This window comes from Triturus cristatus, chromosome 2_2, assembly GCF_964204655.1.
Source record: "Triturus cristatus chromosome 2_2, aTriCri1.1, whole genome shotgun sequence".
NCBI lineage: Eukaryota > Metazoa > Chordata > Amphibia > Caudata > Salamandridae > Triturus > Triturus cristatus.
Window position 1 is genome coordinate 717,068,752 of NC_140582.1, and position 22,792 is coordinate 717,091,543.

General features: G+C 44.2%; 1 protein-coding gene across 14 annotated transcripts in view; it reads right to left on the bottom strand.

Moving 5' to 3' along the window:
- Window positions 1-22,792, bottom strand: part of SORBS2 (sorbin and SH3 domain containing 2) — a 665,007-nt gene that overhangs the window by 313,533 nt on the left and 328,682 nt on the right. For 8 of the 14 annotated variants that reach the window (XM_085641955.1, XM_085641954.1, XM_085641960.1 and 5 more), the window contains 2 exons: window positions 17,355-17,978; window positions 10,868-10,981 (listed from right to left, as the gene is read on the bottom strand). In XM_085641955.1, coding sequence (XP_085498081.1) covers window positions 10,868-10,981; window positions 17,355-17,978 — 738 coding nt within the window. Of the gene's footprint in view, window positions 1-10,516; window positions 10,982-17,354; window positions 17,979-22,792 lie in introns of all 14 variants that reach the window. The other 6 variants (XM_085641952.1, XM_085641951.1, XM_085641953.1 and 3 more) reach the window with 4 other exon arrangements.

Below are 22,792 nucleotides of genomic sequence, written 5' to 3' on the forward strand. Positions count from 1 at the left end.
CCCAGGCTTACCCCTCGCCACATACACCACCTTTTCACGAAACATACACCAATCCATATGCTCTTTCCAGGCCGACACCGCAGGGGGCCTCTGGGATCCCCACAATTGAGCAATGTCACGCTTAGCTATCATGTATCCCAGAGTCACCCACCGCGTCTGCGGGACCGAATAGTCATCTCCTCGCTTCAGGCAGCAGCGCGACACGCGTAACCACACGCAGGACCTCATGCACACCACGCCAGAATCGCTCCACCTTCGGGCACTCCCACAGTATATGCATGAAAGTCGCCAGCGCACCACAGCCACGCTTACACAGTCCGTCACCAGCAAAACCCATACGCAGAAGCCTTGGCCCCGTCACGTAAACCCGGTGAAGGATCTTGAGCTGGACGAAACGAAGGCGAGCCGGGATGGCCACCTCTTTCGGAGAGGCCACCGCGTAAATCCAATCCTCGTCGTCCAGCTCCAGCCCGTCGGCAACCCAGGCCTCGCGGAGACTAGTCAGCAGGCACGATCTATCGTTGATCAGTTTTTTATATATGAGGGAGATCGTGCTGTCCGGTACATGGCCGTCCAGCACTCTGTCCTCCAGGGGGGAAGACTCCGGAATGGATGCGACGTCCGGGAAGACGGAGCCCAGCGCATGGCGGACTTGTAGGTACCGAAAGTACTCACTGCCCTGCAGCTGAAACTCCGCCTGCAGCGTCTCAAAAGTTTTGAATCCCCCCCTCGTCCAGAGATCTCCCACCGTGCTGATTCCGATCGTGTCCCACTTCTCGAAGCCCTTCGACGTCCATAGGGAGCCCAACCTCTCAGACGCATACAGCGGTGACGCCCGGGTCAAACGGTCCTTCCACCCCATAGCTGCATTAGCCGCGTGCCAGACACGCACCATAACACGCGTCGGTCCCGTCAAACGGGAGTCGGGCGCGCCAGAGTAGAGCGCGCGATTGTAATCGCCACCGGGTAGGAGCATTTTATCCATCTCAAATGCCGGGTTCAAGGCGGGCCCATAAAGGCCATGATTAATTGCAGCTAGTTGGGAGGCCCAGTAATACCGTTTAATGTCCGGGAGGGCGACCCCCCCATCGTACCACGGGAGCGTCAATTTAGCCAGAGCAATGCGTGGCCTCCCGTCCCAGAACAGGCGCCGCTGGAGGCCCTCCACATCACGGAAATAGCGTGCCGGGACCAAGTCCATAGTATTCTGGAGGGCGTAGAGGAATCGCGGCAGGGACATCATTTTGAACAAAGCCGCTCGGCCGAGCGGCGAGAGCGGCAGACGCCGCCAGCGCACCACGTCCTCCCTCAAGCGCTGGAGGGGGGGCAGCAAATTCCGCTCATAGCGGGCCTCCGGGTCAAGTGTGATATAGATACCCAGGTACCGAAAACCTTGGGAGGCAATCTGGATCGGACAGTCCCGTGGTAGGGCCGGAGCCTCCCCGGAAAGCACATAGACACAGGATTTCGCCCAGTTGATGACCAGGCCTGAGTTGCGACCGAATGAGCGCAAAACATCAACCAGGACGATCAGTGATTTACGCGGGGAGGCGAGATACAGAAGGATGTCGTCAGCGTAGAGGGACACACGGTCCTCATGCTCGGGGGTCCAGCGGAGACCACGGATAGAAGGGTGCCACCGCAGCCACTCCGCCAGGGGCTCCAAGGCCAGGGCAAACAGGAGAGGCGACAGGGGGCAACCCTGTCGCGTACCCCTCCCCAGCGCGAATGGGGCCGAGACTCGCCCATTCACTACCACCTGCGCCAATGGGCCCGAATATAGCAATTTGACCCAGCTAATGAAACCCGGGCCGAACCCGAATTTCGCCAGCATCGCCCAGATGTATGGCCATTCAAGCGTATCAAACGCCATGGTGGCGTCCAAGGACGCCAAGATGGCCGGCTCCCGCACAAATGGGACACGTGCGAGCACCCCGTGCAAGCGCCGCAGATTGAGCGCCGTGTTGCGGTGCGGTATAAAGCCAGATTGGTCTTGGTGGACCAGGTCGCCCACCACGCCAACCAACCGGTTGGCCAACACCTTGGCAAGGATTTTGGGCTCCGCGTTCAAAAGCGAAATCGGCCTATAGGATGTGACCCGTTCACGGGGCTTCCCCTCCTTGTGGATCACCACAATTGTGGCCAGGCGCTGGTCCGGCGGGAGGGAACCCTGCGAGTGGGCCGCCAGGAACATCGCGCGCAGGTGGGGCGCCAACACATCCGGGCGTAGCTTGTAGAGCTCGATGGGAATACCATTGGGGCCCATGGCCTTGCCGGATGCGACCGAGCGAATAGCCAAGGCAATTTCGTCCGAGGTGGGAGGGGCGTCCAGCGAATCCCTGTCCTCCACCGTTAGGGAGGGCAGTGCGATGTCCCGAAGCAGGGCATGGGAATCTTCTTCCGAGCAGGGGGAAACCGGGGAGTAGACTTCGCGGAAATAATCCGCGAAGCAGGAGACAATGGCTTCCGGCTCGGTGACACACGCACCATCAAGACTCTCAATCAAAGGCACCACGCGGCTCGCTCTCTCCCTCTTATCCAACCACGCAATCAATTTGCCAGCCTTATCACCCACATCATACAATCGCCCCTGCTGCTCTCTACTGAGGCCCCTGGCCGCCTCCGTGACGAGGGCCCGATAGGCCGCCTGCTTTAGGTGTAGAACATGCAACTTGGCGTCTGTTACCCCGCTCCCCAGGTCACCCTCCAGTTCTGCAATCTCGGCCTCTACCCGGGTCACCTCCTCCCGCTCGAGCCGCCGGGCATGGGAGATAAAGGAAAGGGCCTCCCCTCTAAGGACTACCTTGAAAGCCTCCCACAGGGAGATGGCGGAAGAGACCGACCCCACATTCTCGTCGAAATATCGCTGTAAGGATTTGATCAAATCGGCACGAATGGTGGGGTCGCGCAAATACCATGCATTGATTGGGGCCACCCTGCCATCCCCCCTCGGGAAGACATCGAAACGCAACAACAATGGGGAGTGGTCTGAGATACCCCGCGCTAGATGGCGCACCTCCCCCACCCTCCCTGCATGGGCCGCCGGGACAAGGATGTAATCAAGCCGCGAGAGGCTACCATGGGCACCCGAGTGGAAGGTGTACTGTCGCAATGCGGGATGCTTTAATCGCCAGCAATCCACCAGGCCCAGCGTGTCCAGAAGGCCGGGCAGCCACGCCTGTGCCCGGGGGAGGTCCCTAGGGGGATGGCGATCCATAGACCCAGAGGCTACCGCATTAAAGTCCCCTCCAACCACCAGCAGGCCACTCGGAAGGTCCAGAAGGAGGCGCCCCAGGTCCGCGAATGTTGTGGCTTGTAACCCAGGCGGAACGTACACTGATATAAAGATAAACACTCTACCCTCCATTCTTCCCACCAGAACCGTGTAGCGTCCCCTCTCGTCATGGCGCACCTCATCAATCTCCAACGGGAGCGAGTTCTTGATCATAATACCCACCCCCCGCGAGCCCGAGGTGAAGCCGGAATGTGCCACCAAACGATATCCCCGCCGATTCATTGCATGAAAGGAGTTACCTATAAGGTGCGTCTCCTGCAGGAAGACAACATCTGGTGAGATACGTTTTAAGTACTGCAGGACCACACCACGCTTAATCCTATCCCCCAGGCCGTTAACATTCCATGACAACACCGTCAAATCCCTACCCCCCATCATACGTCGAATCAATCGGTCGTCCCCCGTGGACCCCAATATTAACACAGGTTTTACAAGCATGTTGTGCAAAATGATTTATAGATACATGGTCCAAATCGATAGTTGTCCCAATTTTTAAGAAGGGGGATCGGGAAAATCCCGCCTCCTACCACCCAATATCTTTATTAGATTCCCTTATGAAGGTAGCAGGAAGGATTGTTCTAGATCGGCTGCAAACATGGGCAGAAGAAAATAACATTTTAAGCGATGTACAGTATGGTTTTACACCTGGTCTAGAATTCAACGAGCAGGCTCTTAATCTCAGTATTTTAATTGGAAAGTATACACAGGTTACAGCAGGGACATTTTATTTGGCATTCGTCGACCTTAGAGCCGCATTTGACTGTGTTATACACAGCAAATTGTGGGGCATTCTTAGTGATCTTAAGGTCGACCCAATATTAATCCAGTTTTTAAGACAGCTATACTCTGGCGCAACAGCCAAAGTCCATTATGGACTTAAGGGAGAGTGTACCGCATTGTTCAAAGTTGAGAGGGGAGTGAAGCAAGGATGCATACTGGTACCACTCATGTTTACTCTCTATACCAACGCCGTGGAACAGGAGTTGGTGTCAAACGCTAGGGACCTGCCATACGTAAATAAGCGTCCGATAGTCTCCCTTCTCTATGTGGACGATGCAGTACTTATGGCACGTACTCAGATTGGTTTACAAAGGGCTCTCACTTTTTACACCAGTTATATGGACAACCTGGGTTTAAAAATGAATGCAAAGAAAAGCTTTATAATGACCTGTGGGAGAGGGAAACAAAAGTGTAGAAGCTTTCAAGCTGGGGGAAGCAGGGTAGAACCTATCAATTCTTTTACATATCTGGGTGTCTTATTTAACCGTACTGGGTCTTGAGCTCAGGCGATCAAGACCAGGAGACTTTTGTTCATGAAGTCTACTGCGGCCTTAATCAATTTTACTATAAAAACTGGGCAAAAGGCCTCCTGAAATTCTCCTGAAAATTTATCAGGCCAAATGCGTGAGCATAGCATCTTTTGGGGCAGATATATGGGGATTTCACAACTGTGCACCAATTCAATATGTTGAAAATGCTTTTTTAAGATTTATCTTGGCAGTTCCTGCCAGCACCCCAGTTTTTAACTGTCACAGCGAGCTAGGAGTACCATATATTTCAGATTTAATTAAGATACAACCAGTGCTACTCTGGCATAGAATTTGGACCTCTACCAGCACAGGTCTAAATAAGGAAATCCTAACCGATGCAATGAAATTAGATCATGCCAGTAAGATCACTTGGCTAAAATATATAAAAAGCTTTTTGCACGATATTGGGCATCCAGATTATTTTTCCTTGCCTGAAGTAATGAATTCCACACATCAGAAGGTATTCAAAAAAGTTTGTATGACTTTTGTGGAGGAGAACAGGCTAGCACTGGAAATGAATAAACCTACGGTGGTCCAGCATCAAATGATTATTATAACATATAACATCCAACCGTACCTATTGTGTTGCATAGGGGGATATGATAGGTATGTGTTAACACGTTTTAGATTTGGGACCTTCCACTGTTTGATTACCCACCCAGATATGAACAATTGGTCAAGGGAATTATGCCTGTGTCCCTGTGACAACATCTCCTTACAAACAACTATCCATGTAACTTTATTCTGTAAATTTTATGTAAATGAACAACGTAGATGGATTGTACCTTTATTAAAACAGGGGGGATGGAGGCAATGTCGCCCTGCTTTTCTGTATTTACAGATGATGGATAATAATTGTTGTATTGGTACTATGGTGGGTTTCCTAAAAGCATACCGAGAGCAAGGAACATTTTAAATGTTTAGACCTCTGAGGAAAATATATGGGAGGTGTCAAATTTGAGAAGGATTATTTTTAGTATAGATGCCAAATATTTTTACTCTTATGCATCAGAAACAGTTAAAGCAAAATGAATTGATTTATGAAACTGTATATATTTGTTTACCTATGTATTTTTAGAAGTGTGATGAGGCGTTTTTAATTGTCTGCTTTTATGATTTTACATGCCTAAAATTGAATAAAGCTCGTTTTCATTTGATTTGATTTATTATTAGAAATGTTATGGAAATAATGATAACTTAGCATTGCTATTTGACTTCATTGAGGAGTGTCCTAACAAACTGGTTTTTGGTGCGAATCTTCGATGGAAGCTAGTAGACGTTTGAAGTTTTCAGTATACGTACCTAACATAGTGTACAATGTTTGCGTTTAGAAACGATTTTGATATTGTAATGTTTACAATTAATTTATATGTTGTTACTCTTTAGGTTGTAGGAGTAGGCCGTAATTAAAGGTGAGTATTTGTATGCAAGTTTTACTGACAAACATTTTAGAATACTTTTAAAATGATAATGTGACTTATTTTATTACATTCAAATTTAGATTTTTTAGCTTTAGATTTTAGGATTTACAGTAGTAAAAGATGAAATGTTGAATTTAAAAACGTTAAGATATATTTCTCTTTAGGCTGCACTATTCCACAGCTTTGTGCATTGGACTTGATACATTCTCGAATGTTGCATTATTTTCTCCTGATCAATATGACACTCTATAAAACAACAACAGTTATTTTCCCTTTGCGAATTAATGGTGGGAACGAGACCTTTACCCCACATCCATAAACTGTTGCAAACCTGTGAGGATGCAAGGACCTTCGTTTCTAATGACTTAGGTGGGAAATTATGTGAGAGTAACAATTTGCACCAGCAGAGATGGAAGAGACTATCACATGACAATCAGACCACTGTGGATCAACCATTGATGTCATGATGAAAAATATGAACTATTTAACCACGATGCACAGGAGGAAGACTGCGATTATGGTCCCTCCTTAATTACTTTTTGCGCCTTTGAGGAGAGCTTACATTTAAGCTCAAGCTGCCCTTTGACATTTTTCCTTACAGCTAACCTGCCTGCTGAACCATTTCTATTATGCCCATTTGATATTTGCCATTGCTGATGAACTGGCATACTGGACGATTTGAAGCAGTTTGCTGGGATACCCGACTTGAACATTCCTGATTTATGCGCCATCCCTTTGCTTTATCTATGGACTTTGCCCCTAGTGGACTTTAACTTGATCCCCTTTACCCAAGCTTAAAGAATCTCAGAGAACCAACTTCTTGCTTTGTTGGTGGTAGAGATTATATTGTATGATTGCAAGAAACCCATCCTCTTATAGATTCTGTTATTGAGGGTTAGATTACCTTCAATAAATGTGCGACTTTATATTTCGAATTGTTAGATATAAGACTGTGCTGAGTCTTATTGTGTCCAGTGTTATTTTACAGATACTGTGCTAAACATTAAATGCATAACATGATAGTCATAGAGGATTTTCAGAACATATGGTTCTTTTGCCCTGGTTCTGTGTAGCCACAGAAGAGCTCTTACTTTGCATAATTCTTGTTAGACTAAACTTCTTCAGGAGGTTCAGTCTACCTATTTCCATTCTTTATTTCTATAGCATTGTCTTAAGAGTGATTTACCTGAACCTGATAACCAATTTGTAAATTGGCTACCAATTAGTGGTCCTCATTGGGTAGCGGACAGTTGGACATCTGGTCTCCTCATCTACCTCGCTATGACAGAGAAAGGTCTATAGGAGGACCATTGCCTCTGAGGGAAGATATTGAGTTAAAATAAAGATCCTACTCCATGGGCCCAGTAGGAGAGTTGAAGTTAAGGTCATGAGAGTAAAAAGCTTACCGTGCTCGCACAGTACTCCATTTCAAAGACTGGCTCTATTTAGAAGACTTCACTTCTTTTCAAGTACTCCACCAAAGGCTCTCCCCAACTCGCCTGAACGTATCAAACTTGTTTCCTCCTCGTGTGTGAACAATAATCATTCAAAGGAATTTTCAGTTGAAGAACTACCATCATGAGACCTACGTGTGAGCAATTATGACATCATTTCTAGAGCCCTAACTTCCAGCACTTTTTTCAACTTCAAGATCACCTATTGCAAACCTCTATGCTGCTGATGCAGCATAGAGGTTTGCACTAGCAGCTCATTCTAGCTGTCAAGGAAGCTATCCGATACCAAAGGTGATGATGGACGGAGCGTTTGAGCAGATCAAACACTCACCCCCAGTCAACTGATCTGGGTTTAATCCATCTGGCTGAATAGTCAGGCCAAGCTAAGATTAGATCTTGTTGACTTGAGGCAGAGGGGGTGAGTGTTTGATTTGCTCAAACACTCCGTCCATCATCCCCTTTGGTATCGCAAGGAAGCTATCCAGCAGTGAACCGGCTGGGAGAACCCGGCCACTTACAACTGGGAGCACCATAGCTAGCTTTGGTCTCTTGAGGTACTGTTCCCTGATGGACCTTTTCTTTCAATCAAGTTGCTTTCTCAAGGTGTTCCTCTCATGCCTACATGACCAACTCCTGCTTAAGTGAACAGAACTTCAAAAAGTACTTTAAATCCTATGAAATCATTTGGGTTGAACGAAACCTTCTGCCTCAAGTCAACAAGGTCTAATCTTAGCTTGGCCTGACTATTTAGCCAGGTCTCACTCAAAAGACCTATTAGGACTCTAAAAAGAGTTTCTGAACATTTCTGATATACTCACGTTAATAATGCTGAGAATGTTGTATACAACTCTACGCATTGAGTTTGAACGAGTCCCCTAAAGTGAGAGCCCAATGTACAATAAGGAGCATTTAGGCCTACCTGCACCTGCGTGCTTGTGGATTCATTGTGCGGCGGATGCTGGGATCGGTCACATAAAGCCTTTAACTTTTATTCCAGTTGCTGTTTGTCAGCAAATTTCCCATGTTTCTGGTTCCCACTTCCTGTTCACAGTTCTCATCTTGCCAAGCACAGAGCTGAGGAGTGATCCAGAGTCAGGGGTTGGAGGGTTCTGAGGTACTATGCGACATTCAAGCAAGTCTAAGTAGAGATAGCCAAGATTCACAGCTATCTCTAGTGCAGCTAACTGAAACAGACACCTATGCTGAAAGGAAATATATTTAACCTTTTTGTAGTCTATCACAATAACGTAAAATGTATTTGCCACCTGCAGCATCAATAGGAAACACTATTTACCAGTCACTTGGCTTCTTCTCTGCGTAGATTAAGATTGCCTAGAAACAACCTAAGCGTCTGGATTCTAAAACACTGCACTGGTCACTGCACTGGACACATGCTTCCATGTACCAAAACTGTAGACTTTGTACTTTGTAGGTCTGTGTAGATTGTGTATTGTTATTTAAGGTTGGACTTAGTTTAGGTTCCGGATGTATGTTCTGTGCATGCTTCCATGCAGCCAAAACTGTATGCTTGTTTGAATATGATTTGAGGCCATTTCACAACATGATAAACACCAACTCACTCTTGACACTGGTGTTTGCCCTGCGATGATTGCCGCTTTCTTTTTATTTTTAATGGAGAATACCCCCCACCCCCACCGGACACCTCCTCCTCTTTCCAACTTGCTGATGGGTATTTCCCACCTACAACTGCAACGCTGCTTAGGCATTGCAGGGCAGACGATGAAGTGTTGATTGGCAGGAACAGCATGGCGCAAAGTCTGCATAACTTTAAATATATATATTCTTCAATCCAACAATAAGGTTGTACTAAGACTCATCATCTAATTGTCTAAGGATGTGATTTAAACTTTGAGGAATACTGCACAATTTCATTCTAAATTGGGCCGATGGGACATCTGCCAATTGTTGGCAGAAACCCCACATTTGCCAAACTCTACATAACCACCCCCCACACGCCCCTCTCTTCCTTGTAGTGTTGTTATTGATGAAGAAGAATGCCTTAAATTTCCATACAAATACAAGCAGGATCATTATCCTAGGTAAATCCCAACAATCCTGGTACAGATACTGGTGGCTTCAGAACCTACTTCCCGTCTGGATCCCGTACTGTTATATTTAAGAGTCATCCTTGATAATTCTTTATCTCTTTTAGAGAAGTTACCTCTTCCTGCTTCTTCTATTTAAAGACGATCAGAAAAATGTGTTCTATTCTGCCTCCACAATGCCGAAAAGCAGTTTTTCATGCAACCATTGTATCTAGAATTAACTACTGTATTAGCGGCCATATCTTCTCAGCTTGTGCACCCACGGAATGGAAGGGATCTGCCTCCGGTTTTAAGATTAGAAACTAATCATCTAGCCTTTAGAAGATTACTTAAGACCTTACTTTATTCCAGATAGTAACTCGTTCTTCATCTTATTTTGGCATTTTGTTTTTCTTATTATGCTGTTCCCCACCAGTGCCAGAATACGCTTTGGGTAAGAGTTGCGTTTTACAGCTAAAGTTTGGACAATCATGGTAATTCCTCATTTGTTCATCACAGGATCATGAAATGTTGATGCTGGCACTCCGTGTATGTTGCCTGTGTGAACTATGGCAATTCTACCTTAATTTCACTTTTATATCTGAGGAATGCCATTTTCAATTTAGACTCTAATGATAAAAATCAATTTTGTGAATCAATCCCATAAATTTGTCAGCATTGCAGCGGTAACACCTTTGTCTCCTAATGTGCATGATTAGCTCTAAAGCATTGGAAAGATGCGATGATGTTGACAATACCCAAAGAATTGTGCAGCCAATTCAGAAATAAAATTAAGCGTTCATGAGTCCGAAATGCATCGTCTGCGTGTTGGGCCTGACCATGCATTTAACTGCAAATTACACAATACGTAAGTGAAAACCATGCATTTGTGAGTAAAAGTAAGGTGATGGGTAAGTGTTAGTTCCTCCAGAGGAGAATGTTAAAGTCTCAAAAATCAAGGAGAGGGAGGCAATAAAGGAAGGATAATTACATGAGAGATGGTAGCGGTGCTGGTTACGGTGGTGCCATCTGTCACTGCAGACGTCTGACTCAAGGTGGGGGAGGGTGTTCCGGAACGGTCAGTAGTGTCATAGTCACATGTCTGCAGCTCATCTAGAATGGCCGTGGAGGACTCGCTCACTGTGCGGGAGGAGTACTCACTCACGCTAGCTGAGCCTGCTTCCTTCCGGTCGGTCATATCTCCAAGAGCCTGGTAGGGGTATTTGTAAGAGGACTGTGCAAGGGATCTAAGGAAGCGTGAAGGAACAAAATCATCAAGCGTTGGGAAAGTAAGTATTTCTGTGCAGGTGCCACTCGCTGGCGGGAAGGAGCCTCTGTTTACCGGAAGCACGGGAGGGAGAGGAACAGGCAGTGCAGAAGCTTCCGCCGACGTTTGCCTGTGTGACTGTGACGCAATTACCTCCATCACCTTTGTAGTGATTTGTTGATTTCCAAGCTGAGTTTCAAAGAAAAAAAAAAATTAAGAAAACATTACCAAATTAACAAAAACATCCCCACCAGTTTTAAATGATTTTGGAGACTTGCAAAGAAATTAGTTCACCATTCCTTTTGAGCTCTCGTTTTATTTACATTAGGAAATAAGGTCGCCTGGTTCATCACACTAGAATATTAACACAAAAGAAAATGGCCACAGTTCCGGAATGTGACACCATCTGTGAACTAATGAGAACTGCAATGTAAAAAGCCTTGCTAAATTCTAGTAAAATCTGCATGTTTCTATTATTTTTTTGGATTGGGAGTTTATCATTAAACATATTTGGCTTGTATTTAAGGTTGGACCTAGCTTAGGTTCCGGATCTGTGTTTTGTCCATGCTTCCATTGATTGATAGATTGTGGGATGACAGTCGAAGTACTGTTAAAATGTGGGCAGCTGCAGCTACCCCAAATATATTATCCAATTTCATGAATTAAAAATTCAACTTCATCGCAAAACGAGGTCAAATTTGTATGAAATATATTTAATAAAGTTTGATTATGTGCACGATGTGTGTGAGCTTAATGGAAGCAGATTGAGAAAGCAACACTTTACAGTTATATAATTAAATGTAATGACCCGCACCTACATTGTCGATATTAATAGCACCAATGTACTCCTTCATAATGTGTTCAACTAATTTATTGTTTCACAAAAATCATTTAATTGAAAAAAAGATCTCTTATAACTTCCTGGCTCCAACTGTAGGAGCCAGTTTTGGATGGGAAGACTAGCAGCATAATGGCAAATCTCACCGCGCACTCAGAGTTGCGGTGTGCGCTGCTGATCTGGGCCATGTGACACCATCCAGCACCAGGGGTTGTACATAGCACTGGCGCCATGCACCTGAGTGATCACGGAACAACCTCAAGCTGCCTGCTCGCTAGCGTGTGCCTTTGTGGGAGAGCCACGTCACAGTTACAAAGCCGCCATGTCATAAGTGCAGACGCCTGAAGGGGGCATTCCAGGTCTACACGCAAAGCCAGATGTGGGCTGCTCTTGGGTATGTTCTGCCTGCATGGCCCCAGATGCATGGACAGGGTCCATGTATGTGACTATCCTTCGTGCTTTCAACAGGGGACAAGACTCTCTCTACTTGTCCTCTCCCTCCCACGTGGCTTGCACTCCATAGATGCTAACCCCACGTTTGGGAGTGGCCCAGAGTCCCTGTTCCTTAATGGGCAGCACTAATCCTACATGCACGAACCCTACATGCATGACTTCCATTTGTTGCCTGTCTCACGTGGCATCCCAGTCTTTTGTACATGAAAGCATCTGGCTGAGGTAATAGCATTTCACTCACATGCATGATGAACACCTCTTTACAAATTCAGACACTCACCATCTTGAATGAATGAGTGTGGGACCCCTGGATGCACGTTCAATATTACTGAGGGTTCTTGTGTCTCCATCTGTAATATAAAGTAGGGCCACCTGAACTTCAAGCTTGAAGAATGGTGTTAGCGCAGGGCAGATCTTCACATGACACAGACCCACGTGTGAGGAGCTAGGTGTGCTTTAAGATTGTTAATAGGGTCATTGGAACTATAGTAAGCACCTATTTTTTTTTGCAGTAGCTCTAATACCAAACGTTGGTTTGGTGAGCAGTCACATTTATAAAGCTTTTCAGCTCAGTACAGTCTTATTAGTTCAGCCGAATATCTCAGTCAGTGCTTGAAATGGAAAAATAGAAGTGCAGGTACTCTATACCAGAGTACCTGCTTGTTTCTGAGAAGTGGCGGTACTCTCCAATTAAATGTATTGCGTCACGCTTGAGAAGTGTCGGTACTCTCCATCTCAAAATAAAAAAGTGCCGTTACTCCGTACCAGACAGTGATCTCAGTAAACCTAATGATAAAACCACCACTGTAGTGTGTGAAGCCAATTGAGGTAAAAACACCTTTGTATGTAGCAGACGCCTCCAATCCGATTGTTGTGCTTTTAGGTTGATTTCCTTAAGTGGAGTAGTTCAGAGGAAATAAGAGCTCCTGTTATGGGTTGTTCTACCGGAACCCTCAGACTGTTCTATGCTGTGCCACAAGTGCAGTATCTGTGCCAGGCTTAGATCGGCCTTGCTACTTGAAAGGCGTATAATAAGGCAATAGGACATGCTTTCTAGATTTGGAAGGTAATGTTGGTCTGACTCCTCTGGACAGAGTATAGGCTGTTTCAGCACTGGCAGAAATGTCTCCCATGGGTGGAGGCAGGTATGAGATGATTTACCATGGAGAGGGGATTCTCTGTACCCTCACTCGGGGGTGGGTGGGGTTGCCTCAGAAACCTTCCACACCAGTGGGTGTAAAGATGACCCCTCCAATGCCGCCTGGTACATCCTCAAAGATCTGAGCAGGGATCATCACCAGCAGCAGTCCCTGCCTGTCAGTGCTGGGATTGCAGAGTAGGGTGGTAGCTCTCATTTGGCATTAACCAGCCAAACAGAAGCCTCCACCCTTTGAGCATAGAGAGCTGTTGTGATTTATTGCCAAATGGATATCACTTTTTGGGAACATTCACACAATGCCAATTACATTTCATGGATACTTTAGGCCAACTTCATTATAAATATATATACATATAATTATAACTTCATTATTAATGTTAGAATTGAGGCTATGTTGTTTTAGGGGACAACATCTCAAAACTATCTCTCGACAGGTTTCAATGCCTGTATTTAGGCTTCCGATTCATGTGAATGTTTCAGAGCCGACACACGCTCAGATACAAAATGCATCTCGTAGACCTGATAGGTTACAAGGCTCTCAAGAAGGAAAGCCAATATTCCAACTCTAGAATAGTGTGCGGTACTAGTATTTTTAACTCAGCACCACGGATACCGCGGGTCAGTTAATATTTTATGATTAAGTCTTGACAAGGATGCTTATATGTTCATGTACTGATTTGCATGGTGCGGTACCAAAGTATTGTTGTCAGTACATTGTATGCTGTAAATATTGTGTGCTAAATATTGCCTATTACAATGCCACCTCGTTAGAGGTAAGAATAGAAAGTCTACTTTGAATGGGACAGTGTTTTTGTAAACAATATTTAGTACACAATATTTATGTCAGATGATATTTCTGTGCACAATATTTTGACATGCACCATGTTGCGCATCAGTTCTCGTCCTCAACATATTTTTCACAACTGGAGTATTATTCTCTCTGCAACATTACGCCATCGATGGATGACCCTGGGTGTACATGGAAGGTATAAATAACTTGTGGGTCACCCAACTTTAGGCTCTTTAACATGGTGCCGCACAGCTGCTTCCAGCACTTTGTCCTAGGGATCAGATCTCGACTCCCAGCAAAGCTCCCTTTTCATCAAGAATCATTTTCAATGCCTTTGTCTTGGCCACTGTGCCAGGCCCAGGACTGGGCTTCTTTGCCTTCAATCTTACTTAAATAGATGCATGTCCCTTCTGTCCAGTTCTTTCTATGATCTCAGTACATCTGCTATCTGCTCCTAAAATGTCATGAGCCAACTGTAGGAGGCATATCTTTCTCTTACCTGAGTTTTAAAATCTTGAACAAGCTGGTTGATGATCTCAGAGCCATTGAATATCACCTGCTACAGGCCTTAGAAGCTGCATTATTTCTAAAATTGTTTAGAACCATGAATTCCCAGCCAGTCCTGTACCTTCAACTATGGGCACAGGGACAACTCTCTAGGTAGCTCTAGGTAGCTGTCGCGCTAAACAGGTTGTCATGTAATTATAATGTAATTACTTCCACAGCAGAAGCCCTACATTTTTTAGATTCTAGTGCAGTACCAGGATTCAGACATATATGACCGTTAAGAACTTTCAGCAGCTCTTTCCATATGTTTGACTTTTTCTCTACATGCCTTGTTCCTCGAGGGATTCCTTATCTACTACAGATTTTATGGCTCTTGGAAAAATCTTCACACTCAAAGTATTAAAGAAGAAATCTAGCAGGAAGTGGTTCCAAAACATGGCAAAGTTTTAAAGAGGCATGCTGCAGGACTGTGAGAATATCATGGAAAGCAAGATGTTGCTGCCAGCTTCAGGGGCACAGTTATTGACTAATTACTGCTGGGAAGAAGAAAAGCAAACCTTCAGAAATACGTGTTAAGCTCCAAAACCAGGATTTAGGAGAACACCAGAGATGAGTTTGATCTCCGCAGTCTCGGATCAGCTATAAAACACTAATCATAACGAGGCTGACAAAATACAATCTAAAATCACTGAACGCACCTGCGCTGGTCCATGACCTCATGTTCCCAGCCCATTGCAATACTGCTCCTTTTCAGACTCTGGAACAGTGAACATTAGCTCCAACCCTGACTACCGCAACCTGATTTCAGTGGGGCTAGTGCCATCAAAAGCTGTCTTTTTACACTAGAACTGTTTTTCTTTATCAGTGCAATTAAGCGTCCACAATGAAGTCTTCATAGTGACTAAACCACTTAAGAAAAACCAAAGAATTCCCAATCCTCAATTCCATGTCTAGTGTAAATCTGAAGATAGTAACCCGGGAGTTACAATACTACCTGCAGGACAAACAGCTTCCAAGCTACCAAGCTATGGTCAATGTGTCTTGCGGTCTTGCTACAGGACCACGCTTTTATATTATGAGGTATTTTTAACAAACCCAAGAGAGACACATGGGTTCTCTCCGCAAGGGACTGGCATGGAATGAGTGGAAGATCAAGTGGAGTGAACGTGTGCAGCAACGGAAAATCAATGTTGAACGAGAGGTGCATTGATAGACGCTCCATGTCAAGCCTGATCAAAGAGAGAGAAAGTATACCACTCTCACCTGGTGAAAACACGGGAGAAGAAATTACCTATATCATCTTTGAACCAGGGGTGGAATATGGCCATAGAGCTCCAACCTATTGAGCATTATGGAATGATGCACTACACTATATCTAGCTCTGTCAGTAAGTCACTGGTACCCTCATCCACAGCGGCCAGTAAATCACCACCGATCGCCATGTAAGATCCTCCAAGGCCTGGGTCAACACCTTAGCCGAAGGAGCACCCCGAGATGGAGGGTACCCATGTAAGGTGCAAGTTGTTTGGCCATCATAAGTTCTGAGATCTTGAGGCCAAACACATACTGGTGGTGTGCTTATAGTTTTACAGGCACAGCTTGTCCTGAGAAGAATACCGTTGCTTTGGAGCATTGGGGGTATATGCCCCAGGGCCATATGTCTTGCCCACCTGGAGTTGTAGCTCCAGACCGGTTCAGTCCTGCATATGTCCTGCATATGTGAGTGTTTAACCACATCCATTTCTTGGTAATTCTGTCACATAACCTTGTATATATAACGATGTTTCCACTGGCAATACTCCATACAATTATTTTGCAATATTCGAGTGCTTTCTCAGTTCAAAGTGAAGTGTACCTTTTGCAAATGAAAAAGAATGTTCATTTAGTTTGAGATGCAATTACTGTGCTTCCAAAACCTATAATCATCAGGTAAAAAAATCCTTTCAGAATAAGGAACGTCTCAGACAGAGCTAGAATCATGAAAACAGATCTTAATCATAGCAAAACAATAACCAAAGTTAGAAGTGGAATTAGATATGCTGGCTCTAAAAGCAGCAGGACACAACATTAGCCCAATTCACAAAAGAAAATCAGAGTGAAATATTTTTCCTGCAAAATAAACTTTTTGGTGACACGGGAAAACTGAGCAACTGACATGCTGGTTATTAAGAAGAAGAGGAAAGAGGTGTGAACCTCAAATAGTAAAATAAATGACTTATTATGGGAATTAAGTAACTAGGAAACATTGTAAACATTTGCCCCCAGCCCTTTTTTCCTGTCACTTCACAGTAATGTTTGATTTTGCGCATTAAATATATGCAATAGCTAGGCTACGCAACAGAAGATAAGATATAACATGTTTTATTGTCATTTCACTGAATTACTGCAACTAGGTTTAAAACAAGAGCATGTAACTTTTCATATGATCATTATATGTAAGGCATGCATATTTACTTCATTGAAAGACGACAATGAAAAGATACTTTAACTTAAAGCACTATTTGCAATGTATGCTAAAACAAATTTCTAGAGAAAGCTTAAGCAGGCAACTTTCAGAGGACTACTTCATAATTATTGTCAAGTTATGATCTGCAATGTAAGTAACTATATGAAAGTAAAAATTAGTCCGTAAATTGTTAAATGGTATTTAAAAAAACCTCAAACATGCACTTGTTAGTTCACATCACTCTTTAACAGAAACAAACTTTGATTTTGGAAAAAGACATCCATTGAGTGTTATGTGAGGAATTTAAAGAGAAATGGGTTAAACTAGTTAAGGAAGGACTACAGTGAAAGGCTAAAATATTGAAAATACCACTTGACTGTCGGTGGAGTGAGCAGAAGAAGAAGCAACTGTAGACCTCTGTCCAGCATCTTTGGAAGGCGCCTTGGAACCTTCTGGAAAAACCTCAGGTGGATGTTCTTGGCCTCTAGGCTTGGGCACTGCCTTTGTATCAGGAGGAGGGGCTATCTGGATTGAAAAGGAGGCTGTGTGCGTCTCAGTTGTAGGATTTTGGACAGGTGAATGAGTGCCTGGCAGGAATGTGGGTTCGACAGTCACTTGTGTGGATGGAGGCGAGTTGGGAGGGCGGCTACTGACTGGAAGTCCGGCTAGGGTTAGTTTCATAGCAGAAACTCTGCGTTCCTGGGAATCAGCTCTACTACTCTCTTGTTGATGGGAGCTGCTGCTAGTGACAGCTGCATTTTTTATGCCTTGACCTGGGGATGAGGTCAGGGATTTTCGAATTCTTTCTGAATGAGATACTATCGTGCTAGATTCTGCAGAATAAACTGTACTATGAGTGGCAGTTTTGTTAATTGAATATATAACATCGGGAGGGTTTTGTTTGGTTATTGACTGGTCATGGATTTCAACCTTCTGCTGATTGATTGACGATGATTTGCGAAAGCTCTCCTTTCTAGGGGGCGGCAGGGGGGCCTTGTATGCCAAAAGCATCCACACAGCATGGCAGAAGAAACAGAGAGGAAGCAAGTATTAGCAAGCAATATAACTAAACAGAAGCATTTGTAAATAAAGCAATAAGGCAAATGCATGGCACACAGCCCTCTCTGTAAGTTGTTTGCATGAGGGTTTCAACAATATCTTAGCCATTCGGTAGCCCAAAATAATGAATCTCTTGAACGGCAACTCCAGTTTAACAAGCTTGGGTTGGTTCTGAAAACAGCCTTATAGATAGGGCATAGTGAACAAGCTTTGAGGGCAACACATTCGGACAGCAGAAGCATTTTCAGATAAACAAGTAAAGCATTGCGAAAGGCAGCATAAAGTCTTGTCTCATCTGAGATTGTACCTTTTTTCTAGAAACATAAAATGGTAGGTATTTTAGGACAATATTGTTACTTTTACCTGTACACTAGTTTGCAGTTTTTTGCATTCTAAGAGACCCATGTCACATAGCGTGTTTTAGAACAATTGTAACTTTTCCAATGAAAGACACATTGTAGGATTAGATGAAGGTGTGTCTAAATACCATATGCCTCTAATCCAAAAATCCTCAATGACAAAGATGTAGTACTTGGAATGATTAGGAGGCAGAATGCGCTTTGCACAAGATTAGGCCTGGGCGAAATATAAATTACGCCAGCGTAATTCACGACATTTCAGGAATTCCGCATTATGTGAGTGGCTGTTGTTCACGATGCTTTTAATATTTGCACTTTTGTAACAGCGCAAATGTGTTCTTGTATCAAAAACTGACTGAAGGAAGCATTTTGTGCTAAAATATAGTGCTAAACAACAGATTTGCATTTCAGGTAAATATGTGTAATTTCACAACATTTTGTATCATTTTGCAAACAATTTAGCCTTACTGTTTTGTTAGAACATTTTGTGAATTTCTCTCACCTGTATATAGGATTAGAGACAAGATCTTGACAACTGCAGCCTTCCTATTGCCAAGAAAGAGGCTCAGCTCTATCTTTTCTATTTAGAGATGCGTCCTCTTCACTTAGAGACGCACCTCACCGAGGGTTAGAGGAGTTCAGATAACAGAAGGACATTTCTGATTGACATGAGCCATCTTTATAGTACACGCAAAGTCTGGATTCGGTCAATCTTGGAATGCCTGGAGGGTCTTCAGGGTGATCGTGTATAAACTGAATTCAAAAGGATTTGCTCAAGGGCATCTTGAAAATGCTCCAGACGTCTTCAGACTTTCTTCCGAGCAGCAATTCGTGAATGCAGTGTAAGATGCCTGGAGTAGATTAAAGATGCCCCTCAAGAAGCAATCTTTGTGAAGCAACCGCGATGTTTACACAATTTTTGGAAGAACGGTCTCACCACTGGTCACCATTATTTTGTCATTTGGTAAACCAGAGAATACACCGTTTGCCCGACATACTTAAGGTTGATGTAAAATCTACAAACTTTTCTTCAGCACATAATTTCTGCGAAACGTATGTTTGTGCCATAGGCTTGTCTATGTTTCATTAATCAGATGATGCAGCACTTAAGATGTGCCACTTATGCGCTGTTGATCAATCATGTTCGACACAGGTTAAATAAGAATAAGCCACATGAGGCTGCAGAGGATCAAATGCAACAAGAACTAAATGAAGTGCCACCAGATGGCTAATCGTGAGAGATCTTTAGGTTCTCTTGGATTCAAACAGTATATCATATTTAAACGCGCCCGTGTTTTAAAATAAGAAGATTGTCTTGACATGGACTCACCACTATGATCAGTGGGTTTAGGCTCCTTTATAAAGTTTGGAAAGCTGTAGAGGGAAGTCTCTGCAGTGGGAGTGAGCATGAAGTTTGCCCCATACTTGAGTTGGGTGTGTGCAATGATGCGTGTCCCATACCAGAGCTCAGTGTGTTCCATGAAATGTTTCCCGTCGCTGAGCCGGATGTGTTCAATAACATTTATCCCACGACTAAACTGAGTGTGTGCAATGACATTTGTTCCATACCAGAGTTGAGTGTGCACACAGACGTTTGTCCCATACAATAGGGGAGGGACAGTGGGAGTGAAACTGCGATTCAGACGTGCTTGGCATATCAAGCAACTTAAGACATGCTCAAATGTCCGAATCGCAAGCTTCGAACAGAAGTCTCATTTGAACCAAGCAGGCACCAAAGAATGGATTGCTCACAAAATATGGTTCATCTTCCAGCAGACAGAATGAATGTCCCAAACAAAACTGACAAGCGGACAGGCAAAATGTAGCCAATTTAGGAAAAATCAACAACTTCTGTAATATTTTATGCCGGCTGGACAATCCAAGTAAGAGAACATTCCAAATCCCTCAGATTCCCCCTTGACTGAAACCTGTCCCTCAAAGAGCAGAATTATTTTTATTTTTTAAAAGAAAAAAAGCCAACCTGGTTCAAACTCTTTCTCCTGAAAGGTGAAGCCTTTTCTCCAAGGAGAAGACATCCGAACAACAATTCAATCCCTAATGCTCTCACGCCTAGATGGAAGCAACGTCCTGCTTAATGGCGTCCCAGAGACCACCGTACTCTTCATGCAGCTGCCTGGTTCATCATGGAGTAGAATATATCCCTGCACATCACCTTAAGCACATCATCTAAACTAGATCCACCTGCAAGCCCGGATAATCTTCAAGATTACCTACATCACTTGCACCGTGCGACAACTTCTTGCACAGAGCATGACAATTCTTGGAGACCTTTGTGCTTATAATCTGTGGTTGGATTCACTGTAACTTATTTGTTTGTACATAAAAATAATCCTTTTCATACAACGAGGTTGGCACCTTACTACTGTGCACATGTGCTGAGCTAGATAGGACTCGCAACTGTCCCTGAACTGTTTAATTGATTGTTATTATTTAATGACACCTTGTAGGACCCTTTTGTTTCTACAATATTAATATCTCTTGGTCATCTGAGGGCCTGAAGGCTTGAGTAATACTTCACTTAAAGGTGACCAGGGCAATTTAACTCACCTAAAGCATAAGTGAGTCTTGAGAAGGAGTAATGTCTTTGTACATCCCCATGATTGTGAAAACGAGGATAGTTTGTCACAGAGAGCCTGGGGTTTGTAAAAGATTTCCAAACTTTGAAGTTCTTTTAGGGCTGGCTTTCACAACCGAGATCTGTGCCTTTAAGTAATCTAATTATGCGACTATTATGACAGCTTTATAAATGTGTAACTGAAGAGGCAAGGTCGTCATCGTAGTCGCTGCACCAGCGACATTCACGATCTAGTTTTCATTTTTCTGCTTTCAATTGTCCATCATACTAGGGATCCGTTACATGGTTACGCCGCAGTTCCGCTGAAGTGGTCAGTGTGTGCTCTAATATGGTGTCTATTGATATTGTTTAGCAAATCAGTATTTTGATTAACGTATGCTAGTGTAAGCAATGTAAGTTGCAAGGATAAATCACTCGGGGCAGCAAAAAGGTCGAGTTTGTCCCAATAAAATTAGCTATGGTCTCTTTCAGTCATGGGGATTTCATGCATCTCCCATCCCAATACATGAGTGAATTAAGACATAATCAGTCCCGCCGAGAGGAAATCAAACGAGACCTAAAAACTCTCCTCGTGTAGGAGGCACACATGTACTCTAGTGCTAGAGTACCTCCTGCTCCTAGTACGCAGCTCCTCACCCAGTCTCAGCCAGTGGTATGTAAGGTCAGGTCCGACTGTACGAGCCAGTACTACCCGCCTACTGTCAATATTATGAAGAAACTTGCTGTGTCTTTTTCCATTGACAAAAGAACGTGGAGTGGAGAAGTTCCCCGCTGATTTGAAGCACTTCCTAGGCACAGTGGTGCCCTCTCTTTCTCAGAGCAGTTCAAACAAGAAACAATTGAATTAGCTCGTATGAATTGCACCTTCGTCGCTGACACAGCCTTCACTTCAAGGAGTCTTTGGAAAGCAAGCCGAGTAGGGGCATTGATTGTCCTCTACTGTGACGCCGCTATCACCTCCTAAGCAGACTGAGCAGCAAGAGAAGCAATTGACACTCACCCTTAGAGAGCGCGAGCGCGCGAACCCGCTGCAATCAACGCGGAGCACCCCATGCAGGCAAGACTCGCGCACGGAGACGGGCAACATAGCTGTATTTCCGGAAATCTTATTATAAACTCGCAGGAAATTCCCTGAGCAGTTGTGGGGACCCGGTGCGGCTCACATGGGTCACTGCCAGATATGAAAAGTCTCAGCGTCTTCAGAAAATCTCACCACAGTGTAAATTAATATTTTAGCACCTCTCAGTGCAACATAGCACGTGGTCGTAGTTCAAGGAGATTCACTGACGACAGAGATGAAACAGCCATCTTCAAAGAATTGCGAAATACGATGCCAACGAAGAGATACCACTGGAGGTTGCATCAGGTCAGAAGAACTTTGCTTAAACCCACCTCGAACACTAGGTAACCTAGACTAATGTAATCATTCAAAGAATTACACTCATGTAGGTGGTCTGACACACATGTGTTCACACACAAATATATCGATATATATTTGAGTGTGTGCGTCTTATCCTCTGGCAATTGGATTACTTTTGCATAAGCTTGTTGAATGTTTAATTTCATGCTCGTCACATTTTTTGAAGCAGTAGCTCCGTTATAAGCACTCAACCTTGGCCCTATTCTTAAAAGGTATTGGTATTTTTCAGGAGGGATGACATCCTCCCCTATGCTGTGTGCTTCGTTTATTAGTTCATGGTTTCGGCATTTAGTCGTAAATGTGCATTGGGTTCAGAAAATTGAATTGACATATGTTCTACAACTTGTGCCGTGCTGCATGCCCTTTGTTTTTG